The 22198-nt window shown below is 41.1% G+C and overlaps 3 protein-coding genes and 3 pseudogenes across 3 annotated transcripts; all 6 read left to right on the top strand.

Moving 5' to 3' along the window:
* The first annotated feature begins 655 nt into the window (after window positions 1-655).
* LOC139923604 (protocadherin alpha-7 pseudogene) lies at window positions 656-3031 on the top strand (annotated as a pseudogene).
* A 1368-nt stretch (window positions 3032-4399) lies between these two features.
* Window positions 4400-7076, top strand: LOC139923605 (protocadherin alpha-3 pseudogene; annotated as a pseudogene).
* A 271-nt stretch (window positions 7077-7347) lies between these two features.
* Window positions 7348-10429, top strand: LOC139923606 (protocadherin alpha-8-like). Its single transcript, XM_071914409.2, has 2 exons — window positions 7348-9702; window positions 10424-10429. The coding sequence occupies exons 1-2, from the start codon at window positions 7348-7350 to the stop codon at window positions 10427-10429; spliced, it is 2361 nt and encodes a 786-aa protein (XP_071770510.2).
* A 215-nt stretch (window positions 10430-10644) lies between these two features.
* On the top strand, window positions 10645-13432 carry LOC139923607 (protocadherin alpha-3-like). The gene is made up of 2 exons (XM_078289007.1): window positions 10645-13005; window positions 13397-13432. The coding sequence occupies exons 1-2, from the start codon at window positions 10645-10647 to the stop codon at window positions 13430-13432; spliced, it is 2397 nt and encodes a 798-aa protein (XP_078145133.1).
* Window positions 13433-13646: 214 nt separating this feature from the next.
* LOC144542408 (protocadherin alpha-4 pseudogene) lies at window positions 13647-16028 on the top strand (annotated as a pseudogene).
* Window positions 16029-16653: 625 nt separating this feature from the next.
* On the top strand, window positions 16654-21960 carry LOC139923608 (uncharacterized). The gene is made up of 2 exons (XM_071914411.2): window positions 16654-18999; window positions 19552-21960. Exons 1-2 carry the CDS (start codon window positions 16654-16656, stop codon window positions 21958-21960), a joined length of 4755 nt encoding a protein of 1584 aa, XP_071770512.2.
* Window positions 21961-22198: the final 238 nt, after the last annotated feature.

Here is a 22198-nt window from a genome sequence, read left to right as displayed (position 1 = left end):
ACATCAAAGAAAAAGACAAAAGTAACAACATATATTTGAAAAGTGTTAAATAAATATAACTCAAAATAGTTCTGGAAAGAGAAGCCACGCTCTCCTGTCTGATCATTTATCCTGTTTTACAGCATCTGCTGTGCCAGTCCCACCCTTGGGACATTTAACACATGGTAGTAATATAATGTAATAAGACATTTGTCACAACTTCATGGTGGGAGGATCACTTTGGCTTCTGCTGCCTGTTAAGGTTGGCATTAAAAGTCTTTCATTGTCTCAACTTATCACTCACTGGTGTTTTCAGCCATACGACCTAAACTGGGAGGAAAACTGAAAGAAATCAGTGGTTGATTGCCATAATAGTTATAAACAGTTTCTCGTCATAATAATGTTCCTGGCTTGCACTGCAACATCACAGCTACTGGGTGGTGCTGTTACACTATATACGCGCATTGGTTGTTGGTGTGTGAGGGGGGCATTTTTTGGTAGGCTATGTGCATTCAGTGACAGTCTGGAGAGACGCGTTGGAAGATTGAACTAAACAACCTTCATATCTCGAGCCCAATTATGGTTCTATCGGGCCAGTTTTGTTTATTATCATCAAGAGGAAATTGTTAGAATCCTCAGTAATTTTGTTGAAGGATTTAAGGATTTTTGCTAAACAATGGCGATAATAGACATCAAAAGACGATGGCTGGATGTGTGGATTTTTTTCTGTCTTGCTCTGCTGATTGTAATAAATTTGGAAGGAATCTCTGCTGAAATACGTTATTCCATTCAGGAAGAATTGAAAGTCGGGACTGCGGTTGGGAATATAGCTAAGGACCTTGGATTGGATCTCGGAAGACTAATGGAGAGGAATCTTCGCATCGTGTCAGGAGCAAAGCAAGATCTGTTTCAGGTAAACCAGAGAGATGGCGCTTTGTTAGTGAATCACAGAATAGACAGGGAGGAACTGTGCGGAAAAAGCGCCCCATGTCTCATAAATTTGAAAGCAGTGGTCGAAAATCCTTTGGAAATGCACCAAGTAATAGTTGAAATAATAGATGTAAATGATAACTTCCCTAAATTTCCTGAAGAAAACTACACACTAGAAATACTGGAATCCGTTATAGTTGGGGCTCGATTTCAAGTGGACGGAGCACACGACTCGGATGTTGGTTTGAATGCCTTACAGTCATACAAGCTAAGCCATAATCAGTATTTTCGCCTGGAAACAGAGGAATTTGGGGAGGATGGAAAGGTTCCCTTTCTAATATTACAGCGACCTTTGGACAGAGAACACATGGCTCAACACGGTTTACTATTAACAGCTACAGACGGAGGAAAACCATCAAAATCGGGTACTATCAATATCACTGTTGTTGTGTCTGACATAAATGATAATTCACCCGTGTGTGACAAACAGAAATATATCATTACAATAAAGGAAAACGCACCTACAGGAACATTTTTGTTGAGAATCAATGCATCTGATTCTGATGAAGGGGTGAACGGTGAGATCGAATATTCTTTACGAAATAAATTTAGAGGACTGACATCTGAGCCATTTGATTTGGATACTAGAACAGGGAAACTCATGGTGAAGGGTGCCCTTGATTTCGAGGAGAAGCAAGTGTATGAGATTAAGGTCCTGGCCGCGGATAAAGGTGCGGTATCGCTGTCCACGCACTGCAATGTGATCGTTAGAGTGGAAGACGTGAATGATAACCAACCCGAAATAGACGTCACATCCCTTTCCAGTCGTATCCCCGAGGATGCACCTCCTGGCACTGTAGTGGCGTTAATGGGTGTGACGGACCGTGACTCAGGTGTGAACGGACAGGTGGTGTGCAGTGTACCGGGACACTTGCCGTTTGACTTAAAGCCGTCTCCCGATGGACATTCCTACTCATTGGTCACCAAGGACTTTCTTGATAAGGAAACAATACGTATGTATAGCATCACAATAACGGCTAAGGATTTAGGAAGCCCCCCCCTGTCATCTATAAAAGTGATACAGGTAGACGTGCTAGATGTTAATGATAACAGTCCTTTGTTCACCCAAATCCCATATACATTTTATGTAGCTGAAAACAACAAGCCCGGCATGCCAATTTTCTCAGTGAGCGCGGCTGATGCTGATGAAGGTGAAAATGCGGCAATTACATATTCGCTCGACCGTAAGAGTTCGGGACCCAGTGTAACCTCCTTCTTGAATATAAATGAAATCAATGGCACTATTTCTGCGCTAAAAAGTTTTGACTTTGAAACACTGAAAACATTCCACTTCCAAGTTGTTGCCACAGACTCTGGAACTCCATCACTAAGCAGCAACGTCACAGTGAACGTGTTCATTCTGGATCAGAACGACAACGCTCCAGTCATCTTGTATCCAGTCAGCGCTAACGGTTCTGCTGAAGGTGTGGAGGAGATTCCCCGCAATGTGAACGCAGGACATTTGGTGACTAAAGTGAGAGCCTATGACGCTGATATAGGATATAACGGCTGGTTATTATTTTCACTGCAGGAAGTGACTGACCACAGTCTCTTTGCTTTGGACCGCTATACAGGACAGATAAGAACACTTCGGTCATTCACAGAGACAGACGAGGCTGAGCATAAACTGGTCATACTGGTAAAAGACAATGGGAACGTTTCACTCTCAGCAACAGCGACTGTGATTATCAAGGCTGTGGAGCCCAAAGAGGCTTTTGCAGCTTCTGATGTTAAAAGTGCAGCAAAAGATTATGAGGATAACAATGTGACTTTCTATCTTATGATAACTCTGGGTTCAGTTTCAGCACTTTTTCTCGTCAGTATCATCGTGTTGATTGTAATGCAATGTTCCAAATCCACAGACTATTCCTCCAAGTATTTGCAAGACACGAATTACGATGGGACACTGTGCCACAGCATCCAGTACAGATCTGGAGACAGACGATACATGTTAGTTGGACCCAGAATGAGTATAGGCTCTACTATAGTTCCGGGCAGCAATGGGAATACTCTCGTGGTCCCCGACAGGAGACGGACATCTGGAGAGGTAAATGCTGTTTAATTATTTTGAAGATATGCTTTCTTGTAGGTACAGAATTTTAAAATCATGTAAGTTTATAGAAATAATGACGCTGACCATGGTGCTGATGTTTTACATCCCAGTGACTTCACAAATTCACGGAATAGTTTTCCAGTTTCTAGCTTTAGGAGAAGAGTGGTGCATGTTCACAAGTATTGACTGAGTTGTTCTGGGGCGCAGGAATAACATTAATTCTTGAAATTGGTGGCATTCCCATTTGAGTTTGGATTCACATCTGGTTCAGTATCCTGCGCATTTCCACTCACCGTTCTTGCATTAGCTCACATTCAAATTGAATTCATAGTTGTGCCTCAAAGTTTCGCAAGGTTTCTCCTGTCCTCTCCTCCCTCACACCACAACAGGAAGTAACTAGGAAGAGAGAGAGAGGAAGATAGGAGGAGAGCAAAAAAAAGAAAGGGAAATTCGGGATGGCATCAATGCTTCAGTGTAATAGATGAGATGTCTGTTGATGACAACCTCGTTTCCTCTGGAAGGGCCTTCTATTCAACATGTTGGCATATTTAGATATAAGTGATGTAGAGGGCAAACCCAACAAAACTCAGTGTACCCACATTTTTATTTGCGCTATGGAGTTTATCCACCTTTTGAGGCTGACAATTTTAATGATGCAAACTCACAGAATACATCATTTAAGCCCTATCAAAATAATATCAGACTGAAGGTCATAGTCTTCCCAACTTTTTATACCACAAATCATTGGATATACATTGCCATCAACTTTCGAGTAATTTCGAGACTTTACATTTCATATGATTTGTGTGTATCATTCAAAATGCCGTTTCCTTCTTATATAGTCCATTAATCACGCATGGGTTTATTGGGCTTTGCCGGAAACATATCAAACATGTATTGTACTTGCTGGAGAGGGCAGAGTTGAGCATCCTCCATTGAGTGAGACATTGGGAGCCGTTATAAGCAGCTCCTCTTGTGTCCATTAGTGGACAGCGGGCAGCTGGTGGCATAAACATTGGTTCACTGGTCCCAGGAAAGGAGGTAGTGGAGTAAGGGAGTGGTGATTTTTGTACTTTTGTAATGAAAACCTGTTTAGCCCTCATAAAGTTTTGTAACCCACAGCCACATGGTGTCAGTGTGACATAGGTTATGGCTGTGGTACTGATTCCGTATTGGCCCTGCCCATCTCTGGATCATTTCTGTTACTATGGCTGATGGAGTAGACGGCATTTATCGCAAGTAATATGATTAGCGGTTAGTATTTACTGTGCGAGGGCTTCTATTTGCCATTTCTGAAATGGATCTGATCAGTCTGGTTACATGAGTACCCCGATCACTGTATTTGCTTCAAATAAAGGCTTCAGTTTTTGCTACACAATGGGAGACAGAGGACAAAGGCGAAGAATGAACTACTGGTGGATTGCCCGATTTTTGTTGCTGTGCTTTGGGGAGCAGATTTTGGCCCAGCTAAGGTACTCTGTTCCAGAAGAGATGAAAGTGGGGTCCGTTGTTGGAAATGTCGCAAAGGATTTAGGACTTGACATCAGTATTTTGACAGACAGGCGGTTTCGTATTGTTTCTGGCTCGAATCATGCTCTGTTTCAGTTAAATCAGAACAATGGATTATTGTATGTTCAAAAGAAGATCGACCGCGAAGCGCTTTGTGATGGAGCCAGTCCATGTTTGATAAACCTTAAAATCGTTGTTGAAAACCCTCTGGAAATACATTACGTTGGTGTTGAAATAACGGATGTTAACGATCACTCACCGACTTTTCCAGAAAGTGAGCAGCGCTTGGAAATAGCAGAACATATTCCTCCAGGTACTCGTTTCCAAATACATGCGGCTAGAGACCCCGATGTCGGGTTACAGTCAGTTCGTTTCTACAGGCTGAGCTCAACTGACATTTTTGATATTGAAGTGAGAGACAGCGAAGAGGACAAGATACCGTTTTTAGTGCTGAAAAAGCCTTTGGATAGGGAACACAAGGCAGAGCATTTTTTAGTGTTAACGGCTCTTGATGGGGGCAATCCGTCGAAATCTGGGAGCCTTAATTTAACTATCACAGTATTAGATACCAATGACAATCGCCCTGTGTTCAGTCAAGATACGTATACTGTCTCATTGTATGAAAATGCAAATATTGGAACTCTCGTGATCAAATTAAACGCTACAGATTTAGATGAAGGTTCTAACAGCGCCATTGAATACACCTTTGGCAAAACACAAAAGAAAAAAGTGTATGATACTTTTGCATTAGATAGCATCACTGGTGTGATTCGAGTTAAAGGAAACGTAGACTTTGAGGACACTGAGGTTTACAGACTGGATTTGCAGGCCTCTGATAAAGGCCAGCCACCCTGGACGGCCGAAAGTAGAGTTGTCATAAAAATTAAAGATGTGAACGATAATAAGCCCGATATAGAAGTCACATCATTGTCCAACGTAGTACCGGAAGATTCAAAACCAGGCAGCGTTATCTCTCTTATAAGTGTGACAGACAGAGATTCTGGTGTCAACGGTAAAGTTATTTGTACAATCTCAGATAATGTTCCATTTGATTTGACGCCATCTATTCAGGAGAACATGTACTCTCTTGTCACGAAGGGACGTTTAGACCGAGAAATCGTGTCACATTATGACATCACAATAACAGCTACTGACTGTGGTCAGCCTCCTCTGTCCACTGTAAAAACATTGAACGTTCAGGTATCAGATGTGAATGATAACAGACCAAATTTTAGCCAGAACCCCTTTGAACTGTATTTAGTGGAAAACAATGCCCCTGGTGCATCGATATTCTCTGTAAGTGCTTCTGATAATGATTTGAATGAAAATGCAGCAATCACATATCGTATTGTAAGAGGTGATGGGCGACAGGGTGATATGGCATCTTTCCTGAATATCAATTCCGATAGTGGACAAATTTCCGCGCTAAAAAGTTTTGACTTTGAAACTCTGAAAACATTCCACTTCCACGTTGTTGCCTCAGACTCTGGAACTCCATCACTAAGCAGCAACGTCACAGTGAATGTCTTCATTCTGGATCAGAACGACAACGCTCCAGTCATCTTGTATCCAGTCAGCGCTAACGGTTCTGCTGAAGGTGTGGAGGAGATTCCCCGCAATGTGAACGCAGGACATTTGGTGACTAAAGTGAGAGCCTATGACGCTGATATAGGATATAACGGCTGGTTATTATTTTCACTGCAGGAAGTGACTGACCACAGTCTCTTTGCTTTGGACCGCTATACAGGACAGATAAGAACACTTCGGTCATTCACAGAGACGGACGAGGCTGAGCATAAACTGGTCATACTGGTAAAAGACAATGGAAACGTTTCACTCTCAGCAACAGCTACTGTGATTGTCAAGGCTGTGGAGTCCAAAGAGGCTTTTGCAGCTTCAGATGTTAAAAGTGCAGCAAAAGATGAAGAAGAAAATAATGTTACATTTTATCTAATGATAACTCTGGGCTCAGTTTCAGCACTTTTCCTCATCAGTATCATTGTGTTGATTGTAATGCAGTGCTCCAAATCCACAGACTTTTCGTCCAAGTATTTACAAGACACGAATTATGACGGGACACTGTGCCACAGCATCCAGTACAGATCTGGAGACAGACGATACATGTTAGTTGGACCCAGAATGAGTATAGGTTCTACTATAGTTCCGGGCAGCAATGGGAATACTCTCGTGGTCCCCGACAGGAGGCAGGCATCTGGAGAGGTAAGCCCATGTTCTGTTCTAATCCTAACCATACACTTAAGAGGAATTTACTTTAAGTTACGTTGAGATGGCATATATTATATAAAAGGAAGTGTTATCATACAAATTCAACAATTTTTACATTGTACGGCTACATCATGGTACCTCCTTAAGTTAATGATTTTGGCTGTGTTGAAATTCTGTGTAGGCTGTTTCATCCAGGAAAGCTACTAGCATAAAACGCTGGGTCCACTTCCTAGTGCTGTCCATGGTGCTGAAATTTAGTTGTGTGGTTTTTGGTCAAATTGTGGTGATTTTCAAGTCGGGGCTTAAGTTTAACTGTTGATACAATACCATTTTGATTTAAGCGACTCTTTGGCTTTCCACGGGGTGTCAGTGTCATATCATGATACAGAATTTTGTGTTATAGTATAGGCCCAGCCCCTTTCGGAGAGATTTTGTTCAGCTCGAAAGAGAGAGACCCTTTTTTAGACGGTGTAGCGTTTTAGCATTTGATAACTTGAAAACATGGGATGTACTTTTACAACGTACGTTTGGCTTTGGTGATATTTTGTAACGACCTGTGTCTGGATATATATTTGAATAGTACTGTAACGATGGGAGCCGGAGGACAAAGACGGAGAATAGAGTGGTGGTTTGCTCTGCGTCTTTCTGTGTTGCTCAGCTGTTTGGAGACGGTTTCAACTCAGATAAAATATTCTATTCCAGAGGAAGTAAAAGTGGGATCCGCTGTTGGAAATGTTGCCAAGGATCTGGGACTGGACATCAGTTCATTGGAGGAAAGACGGCTTCGTATTGTTTCTGGAACTAAAGATGCTCAGTTTGAAGTAAACCAGAACAATGGCGTCTTGTATGTCCATAAGAATATAGACAGAGAGGAGCTCTGTGATAGCAGTGCGCCATGTTTAATGAACCTAAAAATGGTGGTCGAGAACCCTTTGGAAATACATTATGTGGGGATAGAGATCACCGATGTAAATGATAATTCACCCAGTTTTCAAGAGAAAGAGAAATTATTAGAAATACCCGAGTCCACTCTCCCTGGCAAGCGTTTCCAATTACCTGCAGCACGGGATCCAGATGTTGCCGTCAACGCTGTGCGTGTGTATAAATTAAACCACAACGAACATTTTAATATGCAGATTAGAGAGAGAGGAGATGACAAGATACCATTCTTAGTTTTGCAAAAGTCTCTGGATCGGGAAAAACAGTCTGAGCACAAACTAACTCTGACAGCAGTTGACGGTGGAAGTCCACCGAGATCAGGGACTCTTAATGTCACAGTCACCGTTCTTGATTCAAATGACAACCATCCTATATTTAGCCAAGAAGTATACTCCATAACATTATCTGAAAATGTCGAGGTTGGAACAATTGTGATACAAGTTAAGGCAACTGATGAGGACGATGGTGTAAATGGAGATATTGAATATTTTTTCGGTAGTCAACTTGACCCCAAAACATATGATATGTTTCGTTTAGATGAAACCACGGGTGAAATTCGAGTTAAAGGCCACATTGATTTTGAGAATGTTGATGTTTATAAGTTAGACGTCCATGCCACGGACAAAGGACAACCTCCAATGAGTACGGACTGCATGGTAATCATCAAAGTACTCGATGTAAATGACAACAAACCTGAAATAGAGGTGACATCCCTATCGAATATGATATCTGAAGATTCAAAGCCGGGTACTGTTGTTTCTCTAATTAGTATTACAGACCAAGATGCCGGCATGAACGGCAAAGTTATATGTAGTTTTTCAGAGGATGTGCCATTCGAGTTAAAACCATCATTTCAAGATAATATTTACTCCTTAGTTTTGAAACAACGCTTAGATAGAGAGTTGGTTTCGTATTATGATATTACAATAACAGCTACTGACTGTGGTCAGCCCCCTCTGTCCACATTCAGAACTCTGACTATTCACGTATCAGATGTGAATGATAACAGCCCAGAATTCTTGCATAATCCAGTCGAACTTTACCTGCTAGAAAATAACGACCCGGGTAAATCAATTTTCTCTGTTAGCGCTTCTGATAAAGACTTGAATGAAAATGCGGCAATATCTTATCATATAGTCAGACGGGAAGGGAGTCACGATCATATGGCATCTTTTTTGAATATCAATTCAGATAATGGTCACATTTCTGCGCTGAAAAGTTTTGACTTTGAAACACTGAAAACATTCCACTTCCAAGTTGTTGCCTCAGACTCTGGAACTCCATCACTAAGCAGCAACGTCACAGTGAACGTGTTCATTCTGGATCAGAACGACAACGCTCCAGTCATCTTGTATCCAGTCAGCGCTAACGGTTCTGCTGAAGGTGTGGAGGAGATTCCCCGCAATGTGAACGCAGGACATTTGGTGACTAAAGTGAGAGCCTATGACGCTGATATAGGATATAACGGCTGGTTATTATTTTCACTGCAGGAAGTGACTGACCACAGTCTCTTTGCTTTGGACCGCTATACAGGACAGATAAGAACACTTCGGTCATTCACAGAGACAGACGAGGCTGAGCATAAACTGGTCATACTAGTAAAAGACAATGGGAACGTTTCACTCTCAGCAACAGCAACTGTGATTGTCAAGGCCGTGGAGCCCAAAGAGGCTTTTGCAGCTTCTGATGTTAAAAGTGTAGCAAACGATGAAGAAGAAATCCATGTTACTTTTTATCTGATAATAACTTTGGGCTCAGTTTCAACACTTTTTCTCGTCAGTATCGTCGTGTTGATTGTAATGCAGTGCTCTAAAACCACAGACTATTCATCTAAGTATTTACAAGACACGAATTATGATGGGACACTGTGTCACAGCATCCAGTACAGATCTGGAGACAGACGGTACATGTTAGTTGGACCCAGAATGAGTATAGGCTCTACTATAGTCCCGGGCAGCAGTGGGAATACTCTAGTGATCCCCGACAGGAGGCGGGCATCTGGAGAGGTAAGTAATGTTTGGATTAAAACAAATTTGGCGTTTTTTTTATTGTTGTATTATTTTGATGATTTCATTGTGTTGAATCTGATTGTTTAATATGCAGTTATATTATTTTGAAAGGAGAAATAAATCGATGTCACAAAATTGGGCTAGTAGACCGATTTACAGTTGATAATATTGACTCTCCGTGGTGCTGAAAATATTTTGACTATGGATTGTAGACTTATTGTACACCGGTCTTATGTCAAGTAAACCATTATTAATCATAAAGTATTACCCTACTTAATTAAGAGGAGATAAACAGTCAGACAGCAGTGTTGTGCCTGTGCCTCAGGGGAAGTCTAAGCCGTTGTGGTCGCTGACTATAGTGCTGAATTCGATCTTTTCTGCTACCGCAGCCTGCAAGGATACGCCATTATATGGTTTCTTACATTGTGAGTTATCTTTTCGAAGGGGGAATCTTTTTTTTTATGTTTTGTGATATGAAGCAACATGTCATGTATTAGTATGTGTTATCAAATTTCTCTTGCAGTCTAATGGTAAGAAGTTTGACCGAAACTTGGTTCAACATATTCCCCAGTTTCGTTCTCAACGACTATTCATATGTAGAAACTTTGACTTATATGTGATGTAGGAAATGGATTTAAGAAAACCGTGGCTCTCTCGTTTAATTGTTGTGCACTTCACATGCCACATGGTGTCAGTGTGAAATAAATTATGGTTGTAGTCTTGACGCTTTATAAGCCCTGCCCCTCTCGGTATTCTCCCCATTGGTCGAGTGTAGACATCACAAAAAGAACGTATGATTATGGTAGATTTTCCGTATTTCCCACGAATTGGCCTCTAATAATCGTTTTCGAAATGATTTAGTGATGGTTTACCTGGTTGTTTGACTGCAGGGATTACTATACTTGCTATAAGGAGAGTCTGCGTGTCTTTGGATCAATGATGGGTGACGGAGGACAAAGACCCAGAATGGAGTACTGGTGGTTTGCACTGCGTCTCTCTCTACTGTTGTGCTTCTCGGAGCAGATTTCGGCTCAGTTAAGATACTCTATTTCAGAGGAAGTAAAAGTCGGATTCGTTGTTGGAAATATTGCGAAGGACCTGGGTATTGACATCGGTGCTTTGATGGAGAGAAGATTTCGTATAGTGTCTGGATCTAAGGATGATATTTTCCAGGTAAATCAGAACAATGGAGCCTTGATCATTCTTAAGAATATCGACAGAGAGGAAATCTGTGATAGTGACGGGGTATGCATGATGGATCTCAAAATTGTTTTAGAAAATCCTCTCGAAATTCACTATGTTGGTGTGGAAATCACTGATGTCAACGACCATTCTCCCACTTTCTCTGAGAAAGACCAATTTATAGAAATAGCTGAGTCTACACTTCCTGGAACAGGTTTCCAACTACAAGCTGCCCGTGACCCCGACTCTGGGACAAATTCAGTGAATTTATACAAGTTAAGCCCAAACGAACATTTTCAAATCGAGATGAGAGACAGTGGCGATGAAGGAAAAATTCCGATTCTAAAACTGCGCAAATCCCTTGACAGAGAACGGGAGAGTAAACATTATTTGGTTTTGACAGCCATCGATGGCGGGAACCCTGCAAAATCAGGGCATGCTAACATTACAGTAACTGTTCTTGATAACAATGACAACAGGCCAGTATTCAGCCAAGACGTTTATTTAGTAACTATACAGGAGAATGTGGCAAAGGGTTTTTTTGTGGTTAAAGTTAATGCTACTGATTTGGATGATGGGCTGTACTCCGAGGTAACGTATGCTTTCGTTAAAAACTTGAAAAGAAAGGTGTATGATACTTTTACTTTAGATTCTAAAACTGGTGAAATTTCAGTAAAGGGCGAAATTGATTTCGAGGATTCTGAAACTTTTAGAGCCGATATTGTGGCATCTGATAAAGGACAGCCTCCCATGACTTCTGAATGTAGGGTTATAATCAAGGTGAAAGATGTGAATGATAATGAACCTGAAATAGAGGTGACATCGCTCTCTAACATGGTTTCTGAAGACTCAAGTCCTGGAACTGTGATTTCTCTCATTAGCGTGACTGATAAAGACTCTGGCTTAAACGGCAAAGTAATATGCAATCTCACTGATGATGTGCCCTTTGAATTAAAACCTTCAGTTCAAGTCAATATATACTCTTTAATTAATAATCAACGATTGGACCGAGAACTTATATCACGCTATGACATCACAATAACAGCCACTGACTGTGGTCAGCCTCCTCTGTCCACGTTTAAAACTCTCAGCATTCAGGTGTCAGATGTGAATGATAACAGCCCAGAATTTACCCAGAACCCCTTTATGCTTTATTTGATTGAAAATAACGCCCCCAGCGATCCTATATTTTCTATGAGTGCTTCTGATAAAGATTTAAATGAAAATGCAGCAATCTCCTATCATATTGTAAGAGGGGATGGAGCAAATAATGACATGACATCCTTCCTTAATATCAATTCTGACAATGGGCAAGTTTCCGCGGTAAAAAGTTTTGACTTTGAAACACTGAAAACATTCCAGTTCCACGTTGTTGCCACAGACTCTGGAACTCCATCACTAAGCAGCAAAGTCACAGTGAACGTGTTCATTCTGGATCAGAACGACAACGCTCCAGTCATCTTGTATCCACTCAGCGCTAACGGTTCTGCTGAAGGTGTGGAGGAGATTCCCCGCAATGTGAACGCAGGACATTTGGTGACTAAAGTGAGAGCCTATGACGCTGATATAGGATATAACGGCTGGTTATTATTTTCACTGCAGGAAGTGACTGACCACAGTCTCTTTGGTTTGGACCGCTATACAGGACGGATAAGAACACTTCGGTCATTCACAGAGACGGACGAGGCTGAGCATAAACTGGTCATACTGGTAAAAGACAATGGGAACGTTTCACTCTCAGCAACAGCTACTGTGATTATCAAAGCTGTGGAGCCCAAAGAGGCTTTTGCAGCTTCTGATGTTAAAAGTGCAACAAAAGCTGAAGAAGAAAACAATGTTACATTTTATCTCATGTTAACTCTGGGCTCAGTTTCAGCACTTTTTCTCATCAGTATCATCGTGTTGATTGTAATGCAGTGCTCCAAACCGACAGACTATTCCTCCAAGTACTTACAAGATGCAAATTATGATGGGACACTGTGCCACAGCATCCAGTACAGATCTGGAGACAGACGATACATGTTAGTTGGACCCAGAATGAGTATAGGTTCTACTATAGTCCCGGGCAGCAATGGGAATACTCTCGTGGTCCCCGATAGGAGACGTACGTCTGGAGAGGTAAGCAATATTTATTGTTTTCAAAGCAACATCTTAGCATAAGCAGAAGATATGTGTCCGTAAAAATGAAATATAATTTCAAGCTGTTGCTGAAGAAGTGCGTCAGTGGTTCCGTCAAAGTTATGAAATTTTCCCTGTCCTCTATGACAGTGGTCTACATATTTTATAGTTCATAAAATGCATTATTCATATGTTTAATATTTCCTATGCTCTCTACTGATTTTGGGTGTATAGGAAAGCTATACTGAGATATGTAATTCGTCATAACCATTGTTCATGAACAATTTATTTTTGTCTGATTGACGTTTGGATTGATTTCATTACCTCAAACGCGAATGTAACCTTTATAACTTACTGCATGACATGTCAAACCATGTGTTGCCATCATAAGAGTTTGGAACCAACAGTCCACATGGTGTCAGTGTGACATAGATTATGCTTTTGGTTTTGATTCTTTATAGGCCCAGCCCATCTCGAGGTTTTTTCCTTTTCACTAGCTGATGGAGTCGGGAATACAAATAGAGTCTAATAATGAGTTTGTATTTTTCGTGTTGGGGCTTGTAATTACGATTGTCAACATGGATCAAACCAAAATGCTTATCTGACTACAGGAATCACTATATTTGATTTAAGAGAAGCCGATGTTTTTGCTTCATATTGGAGACGGGAGACAAAGGCGCAGGATGGAGTACTGGTTGGTTGCTGGATTGTTGTTGTTGTGCTACGGCAAAGGTATCATCGCTCAGATAAAGTACACTATTCCAGAGGAGGTGAAAGTGGGATCTGTTGTTGCAAATGTTGCCAAGGATTTAGGACTTGACCTCACTACTTTGAAGGACAGACGATTTCGTATCGTGTCTGGCTCCAATGACGCTCTATTTCAGGTAAATCAGGACAATGGAGTGTTGTATGTCCATAAAATGCTAGACAGAGAGGAGCTCTGTCACGGAAACAGTGTCTGTTCGATTAATTTGAAAATAGCTGTTGAAAACCCTTTGGAAATACATTATGTTGCAGTGGAAATTACTGATATAAATGACCATTCTCCGTCTTTCCACGGTAAGGAGCAGCTCCTTGAAATATCTGAGCATGTCCCTGCGGGTACTCGATTTCCTATTCATGCAGCCCGTGACCCTGACAGTGGAATTAATTCTGTTCGCTTCTATAAACTAAATACGGACAATGATTTTGATATTGAAATTAGAGACAGTGATGATGACAAAATACCGTTTCTTCTGTTAAAGAAAAGCTTGGATAGGGAACAGCAGACAGAGCATCGGTTGGTATTAACGGCAACCGATGGAGGAAATCCACCGAGATCTGGAAGCCTAAATTTGATTATCACAGTTCTTGATACGAATGACAATCGTCCCATATTTAGTAAAGATGTCTATACAGTTACTTTAGATGAAAACGCCCCGCCTGGTGCAGTCGTAATCCAAATCAATGCAACGGATTTAGATGAAGGCCCTAACAGTGAGATTGAATATAGTTTAAGCAAAACATTAAAACAAAAGGTGTATGACACATTTATGCTAGATAGCGTCACGGGTGAAATTCGAGTGAAAGGAATAGTGGACTTTGAGGACACTGAGGTTTACAGACTGGATGTTCAAGCTTCTGATAAAGGCCAGCCACCCTGGACGGCCGAATGTAGAGTTATCATAAAAATTAAAGATGTGAACGATAATAAGCCAGATATAGAAGTCACATCATTGTCCAACGTAGTACCGGAAGATTCAAAGTCCGGCAGTGTTATCTCTCTTATCAGTGTGACGGACAGAGATTCTGGAGTCAACGGTAAAGTTATTTGTACAATCTCGGGGAATTTTCCATTTGAACTGAAACCATCTATTCAGGAAAACATGTACTCTCTCATCACAAAGGGACGTTTAGATCGAGAGACTGTGTCACATTATGACATCACAATAACAGCTACTGACTGTGGTGAGCCTCCTCTATCCACCATCAAAACTCTGAGTATTGAAATATCCGATGTGAATGATAACAGCCCAGAGTTTAGGCAGAACCCTTTGGAATTATATTTGGTAGAAAACAATACCCCCGGTGCTTCTATATACTCCGTAAACGCTTTCGACAAAGATTTAAATGAAAATGCAGGGATCTCGTATTACATTGTAAGAGGGAACGGAGCACAGAAAGACATGACATCCTTCCTTAATGTAAATTCTGACAATGGGCAAATTTCCGCACTAAAAAGTTTTGACTTTGAAACTCTGAAAACATTCCAGTTCCAAGTTGTTGCCACAGACTCTGGAACTCCATCACTAAGCAGCAACGTCACAGTGAACGTGTTCATTCTGGATCAGAACGACAACGCTCCAGTCATCTTGTATCCACTCAGCGCTAACGGTTCTGCTGAAGGTGTGGAGGAGATTCCCCGCAATGTGAACGCAGGACATTTGGTGACTAAAGTGAGAGCCTATGATGCTGATATAGGATATAACGGCTGGTTATTATTTTCACTGCAGGAAGTGACTGACCACAGTCTCTTTGCTTTGGACCGCTATACAGGACAGATAAGAACACTTCGGTCATTCACAGAGACAGACGAGGCTGAGCATAAACTGGTCATACTGGTAAAAGACAATGGGAACGTTTCACTCTCAGCAACAGCAACTGTGATTGTCAAGGCCGTGGAGCCCAAAGAGGCTTTTGCAGCTTCTGATGTTAAAAATGCTGCAAAAGATGAAGAAGACAACAATGTAATATTTTATTTGATCATAACCTTGGGCTCAGTTTCAACACTTTTTCTCATCAGCATCATCGTGTTGATTGTAATGCAGTGCTCCAAACCTACAGACTATTCCTCCAAGTATTTACAAGACATGAATTATGACGGGACACTGTGCCACAGCATCCAGTACAGATCTGGAGACAGACGGTACATGTTAGTTGGACCCAGAATGAGTATAGGTTCTACTATTGTCCCGGGCAGCAATGGGAATACTCTCGTGGTCCCCGACAGGAGGCGGACATCTGGAGAGGTAAGAATTATTTGAATTTTTAAAGCAGGGTATGCATCTGCATAGGCGTTCAACTGGCAACATTGGATCTGTTCCTAATTATCAGTAGTATGTTTAATTAGGCTTAATTAGAATGATATGATGTCACAGTTTGTTTCATTGTCATGTTCACAGTCACTTGTACCTCAGTCTTGTAGTCGAGGAGAGAATGTGTTGCTGTCGCTGTCTACCTTTGTGGTGCTGAATTGAGTGCGGTGGAATGTAGTGGTGTTTGCATCTGTTATAACTGCTTTTATTCTTTCTCTTGTACAAAACCTTTTATTTGACATATTTATTATATATTATTAGGTTTTTTTTTCAGGACACTCCGTGTTTATTAATAAGTAGGTAGACAACTTGCTTCAAGGGCCCTCGCCACTTGGTGTCAGTGTGACATGGGTTATAGTCATGCTCTATGATTATGCCCTGCCCCTCATAGGACTGTTTTGTTACTCGAGTAAGATGACGGCAATACCTCTTTTAAACGGGATATAAAATGATGAACATTATTCAACTGTTACGGTTTGAGTTTTGTTGTGAAAGATGCATGAAAACATTTTGGTGATTTGACTAAAGGACTATCTGCTTTTTTATTGGGATCGACGTTGGATATCATTAAACCATGGGTGACAGAAGACAAAGGCGAAAATTGGAGTACTGGTGTGTTGTACTGCTTTTCTCTCTGATGCTGTGCTTGGAGCACCAGGCTTCAGCTCAGATTAGATACTCTGTTCCAGAGGAAGTAAATGTGGGATCCGTTGTGGGGAACGCTGCAAAAGATCTCGGACTTGACATCAGTACTTTGACCGAGAGACGGTTTCGTATTGTTTCTGGTTCAAGGGACGATCTATTTACGGTAAACCAGAACAATGGAGCATTGCTAGTCCACAAGAATATCGACAGAGAATTGCTCTGTGATGGAAAGGGCGCTTGTTTGATCAATCTTAAAATTGTCGTTGAAAATCCCCTAGAGATTCACTATGTTAGTGTAGAAATAACTGATATAAATGACCACGCTCCCCTCTTTCCAGAAAACATGCAGCATTTTGAAATAGCTGAACAGACAATGCTTGGGAAGCGTTTCCAGATACAGGCTGCGCAGGATCCAGATTTAGGGAGAAATTCTGTCCGTTTATATAAATTAAGTCAGAATGACCATTTTGAAATCGAGATGAGAGAGGATGAATATAAAATACCTTTTTTAGTTTTGAGAAAACCGCTAGATAGAGAATTCAAGTCTAAACACAGTTTAGTTCTTACTGCAAGTGATGGAGGTAATCCACAAAGATCAGGCACCTTAAATATTACTATCAATGTTCTCGACTCAAATGACAACCGTCCGGTATGTAGTCAGGATACGTATTCAGTAAGCCTGCAAGAAAATGCCCCTCTTGGCACAGTTATTATTCGAGTGAACGCGACTGACTTGGATGAAGGTTCTAATAGTGATCTGGAGTATTCTTGGGATAAAAATGTCAAACGTAAAGTATTTGATTTAGACACACTCAGTGGTGAAATTCGGGTTAAAGGTGAAGTTGATTTTGAGGAGACAGATGTATACAGACTAGATGTGCAAGTGTCTGATAAAGGGCAGCCTCCTTTGACTGAAGATTGCAGAGTAATCATTAAAATAATAGATATCAACGATAATCAGCCAGAGATAGAGCTTACATCCCTTTCTAGCGTAGTTGCCGAGAATTCAAAACCAGGAACAGTGATCTCTCTCATCAGTGTTACCGATAAAGACTCCGGTATGAATGGGAAAGTGATATGTAGTCTCTCACAAAATGTTCCATTCGAACTGAAACCATCATTTCAGGATAACATGTACTCCTTAGTGACAAAGCAGAGTTTAGATCGAGAAATGTTGTCTCATTACGACATCATAATAACAGCTACTGACTGTGGTACACCTCCCTTGTCCTCTGAAAAAACTCTAAACATTCAGGTATCGGATGTGAATGATAACATCCCCAAATTCTCACAAAATCCCCTTAACCTTTACTTAGCGGAAAATAATCCACCTGGTGCGTCTATATTCTGTGTCAGCGCTTCTGATATTGATTTGAACGACAATGCAGCAATATTGTATCATATTGCAAGAGTTGATGGGGCACAAAATAAAATGGCCAACTTCCTTAATATCAATTATGAAAACGGGGAAATTTCCGCGCTAAAAAGTTTTGACTTTGAAACAATGAAAACATTCCAGTTCCACGTTGTTGCCACAGACTCTGGAACTCCATCACTAAGCAGCAACGTCACAGTGAACGTGTTCATTCTGGATCAGAACGACAACGCTCCAGTCATCTTGTATCCAGTCAGCGCTAACGGTTCTGCTGAAGGTGTGGAGGAGATTCCCCGCAATGTGAACGCAGGACATTTGGTGACTAAAGTGAGAGCCTATGACGCTGATATAGGATATAACGGCTGGTTATTATTTTCACTGCAGGAAGTGACTGACCACAGTCTCTTTGCTTTGGACCGCTATACAGGACAGATAAGAACACTTCGGTCATTCACAGAGACAGACGAGGCTGAGCATAAACTGGTCATACTGGTAAAAGACAATGGGAACGTTTCACTCTCAGCAACAGCAACTGTGATTATCAAGGCTGTGGAGCCGAAAGAGGCTTTTGCAGCTTCTGATGTTAAAAGTGCAACAAAAGCTGAAGAAGAAAACAATGTTACATTTTATCTCATGATAACTCTGGGCTCAGTTTCAGCACTTTTTCTGATCAGTATCATCGTGTTGATTGTAATGCAGTGCTCCAAACCAACAGACTATTCGTCCAAGAATTTACAAGACATGAATTATGATGGTACACTGTGCCACAGCATCCAGTACCGATCTGGAGACAGACGGTACATGTTAGTTGGACCCAGAATGAGTATAGGTTCTACTATAGTCCCGGGCAGCAATGGGAATACCCTCGTGGTCCCCGACAGGAGATGTACGTCTGAAGAGGTAAGCAATGTTTAAACTTTTAATTTACAGTGGCATGGTACATGTTGACAAGCAATCAAGTTTCCTTCTGTGCTGTTGGCTCTGTGGCGATATTTTCGTTCCACCATAACAAGAGTAGCTTGAATGGTCAAACTTAAAGCTATGGTAAAGCTTTTCGTGAAACGTAAAGCAGTGTGTCTTTGCCCCGTTGATGTTCGTTGTCCGAGGTGCTGAAATGCGTTTGATCTCTGCTATATAGAAGTAGAGCCCAGTACACGATATTTCTGTTGAAAAATAAATATATTTCAAACTCTCTTACTTTTGCCATGCTAAATTACAACATAGATTGGTCCACATGATGTCAGTGTTACAGTAGGGAATTCCTTACCCTTTAGAATAAGCTCTGCCCCTCTCTTAGCTTTTTGTTCAGCTCAAAGGAGAAACGAGGCGTGATTTTGGAGTTGGATATATATCTTACAAACCTGGAATTTTTAAATATTGCCTGACGGGAAACTGGAGATATTTTTGAGTGGAAAACATATTTATGGTTGCGTTTTTAATGATTATACTTAGGGGGACGAAGGACAACGAGGCAGAATGGTGTCCTGTTCGGATGTTCTGCTTTTCTCTCTGCTGCTGTGCTTCGGTGAGCTGGTTTCAGCTCAAATAAGATACTCTACTCCAGAAGAGGTTAAAGTGGGATCTGTGATTGGAAATGTTGCCAAGGATTTGGGACTTGATATTAGTACCTTGATAGAAAGGCGTTTTCGTATCGTGTCTGGATCTAAGGAGTCGCTATTTGAGGTAAACCCGAACAATGGGGTTTTGTATGTCCATAAGAATCTCGACAGAGAAGAGATGTGCGACAGAAGTGGTGCTTGTTTAGTAGATCTGAAAATTGTTGTTGAAAATCCACTTGAAATTCATTATGTCAGTGTGGAAATAACGGATGCTAATGACCATGCACCAAGTTTTTCCGAGAGAGAAAAGGTAATAGAAATAGCAGAAACTACTTTACCAGGAGCACGATTTCAATTACCAGCTGCCCGTGATCCAGATGTTGGAATAAATTCCGTCCAGCGTTATAAACTTAGTGAAAACGTTAATTTTCATCTCGATGTTCGAGATAGGGAAGAAGACAAAATTCCATTCTTAGTGTTACAGAGGCAGTTGGACAGAGAACAACAAGCAAATCATAGCTTGATTCTTACAGCTATAGATGGAGGGAACCCACAAAAATCAGCAAATCTCAATCTTATCATAAGAGTTCTTGATAACAATGATAACAGACCCATTTTTTCTAAAGAGGTTTATTCAGTAATGTTACAAGAAAATGTTGCTATTGGTACTGTTGTAATAAAGGTCCAAGCAACGGATGTCGACGAGGGAACTAATGGGGTTGTCGAGTATGCCTTCGGAGGTGATATTAACTCGAAGGTATTACAGGTATTTTCTTTAGAAAGAAATACGGGAGAAATTCGAGTTAACGGACAAATTGACTATGAGACAATTGATGTTTTTAAGTTAGATGTCCAAGCTTCTGACAAAGGTCAGCCGCCAATGACAACCGATTGTAGAGTTATAATAAAGATTCAAGATGTCAATGACAATAAACCAGAGATAGAGGTGACGTCAATCTCCAACGCGGTCCCCGAGGATTCAAAACATGGGACGGTAATTTATCTCATTAGCGTTAACGATGTTGATTCTGGCCTAAATGGAAAAGTTATATGCACCGTGACAGAAAATTTACCGTTTGAATTAAAACCCTCATTTAAGGAGAACATGTACTCATTAGTGACAAAAGAAACATTGGACAGAGAAACTGTGTCACATTATGACATCACAATAACAGCTACTGACTGTGGTCAGCCTCCTCTGTCCACATTCAAAACTCTGAGTATTCGGGTGTCAGATGTGAATGATAACAAACCAGAGTTTCCACATAATCCTCTAGAATTGTATTTGGTGGAGAATCACGCACCTGGTGCATACATATTATCTGTTAGTGCATTTGACAATGACTTGAATGAAAATGCTGCGATATCCTATGGTATTGTCAGAGGGGAAGGAGGTCAGAATGATATGACATCTTTCCTTAATATCAATTCTGATAACGGCCAAATCTCCACGCTAAAACGTTTTGACTTTGAAACATTAAAAACATTCCAGTTCCGTGTTGTTGCCACAGACTCTGGAACTCCATCACTAAGCAGCAACGTCACAGTGAACGTGTTCATTCTGGATCAGAACGACAACGCTCCAGTCATCTTGTATCCAGTCAGCGCTAACGGTTCTGCTGAAGGTGTGGAGGAGATTCCCCGCAATGTGAACGCAAGACATTTGGTGACTAAAGTGAGAGCCTATGACGCTGATATAGGATATAACGGCTGGTTATTATTTTCACTGCAGGAAGTGACTGACCACAGTCTCTTTGCTTTGGACCGCTATACAGGACAGATAAGAACACTTCGGTCATTCACAGAGACAGACGAGGCTGAGCATAAACTGGTCATATTGGTAAAAGACAATGGGAACGTTTCACTCTCAGCAACAGCTACTGTGATTGTCAAAGCTGTGGAGCCCAAAGAGGCTTTTGCCGCTTCCGATGTTAAAAGTGCAGCAAAAGATGAAGAGGAGAATAATGTGACATTGTATTTGATCATAACTTTGGGCTCGGTTTCAGTCCTTTTTCTCATCAGTATCATTGTATTAATTGCAATGCAATGCTCCAAACCCACAGACTATTCCTCTAAGTATTTGCAAGACACGAATTATGACGGGACGCTGTGCCACAGCATCCAGTACAGATCTGGAGACAGACGGTACATGTTAGTTGGACCCAGAATGAGTATAGGTTCTACTATTGTCCCGGGCAGCAATGGGAATACTCTCGTGGTCTCAGACAGGCGGCAGTCATCTGGTGAGGTAAGACTTATTTTAAACTTTTCATACAGTGCTTTGTCATATTCTTACCGGTAATCAATGTTCCCTCGTTGTTTTTGACTTGATAACAGTTTTCACTTCATCATGTACGCAATAGTTTGACCACTTAATATTTATTCTTTGGTAAAGAAGACTGTCCGTGCGCCTGCTGGTGTTCGCTGTCCGTGGTGCTGATACGCACCTGTTCTGTAGTTTTCAAGCAGAACATGCACGAGTAAGCTGTTGTTAAAGAAACATTTAAAAGTATTTAGCTTTGTCATTTATGCAATATTTA

The sequence above is a fragment of the Centroberyx gerrardi genome, chromosome 16, assembly GCF_048128805.1.
Source record: "Centroberyx gerrardi isolate f3 chromosome 16, fCenGer3.hap1.cur.20231027, whole genome shotgun sequence".
NCBI lineage: Eukaryota > Metazoa > Chordata > Actinopteri > Beryciformes > Berycidae > Centroberyx > Centroberyx gerrardi.
The sequence above is the reverse complement of the archived record's forward strand: the minus strand, read 5'-3'. Positions and strand labels throughout refer to the sequence as shown.

Bases quoted from the DNA above. Each gene is read 5' to 3' on its own strand.
- LOC139923606 (XM_071914409.2), top strand. From the start codon at position 7,348: ATGGGAGCCGGAGGACAAAGACGGAGAATAGAGTGGTGGTTTGCTCTG.
- LOC139923608 (XM_071914411.2), top strand. From the start codon at position 16,654: ATGGGTGACAGAAGACAAAGGCGAAAATTGGAGTACTGGTGTGTTGTA. The intron at 19,000-19,551 runs GTAAGCAATGTT...GATTATACTTAG, and splicing joins GGAGATGTACGTCTGAAGAG to GGGGACGAAGGACAACGAGG.
- LOC139923607 (XM_078289007.1), top strand. From the start codon at position 10,645: ATGGGTGACGGAGGACAAAGACCCAGAATGGAGTACTGGTGGTTTGCA. The intron at 13,006-13,396 runs GTAAGCAATATT...TGCCATCATAAG, and splicing joins GGAGACGTACGTCTGGAGAG to AGTTTGGAACCAACAGTCCA.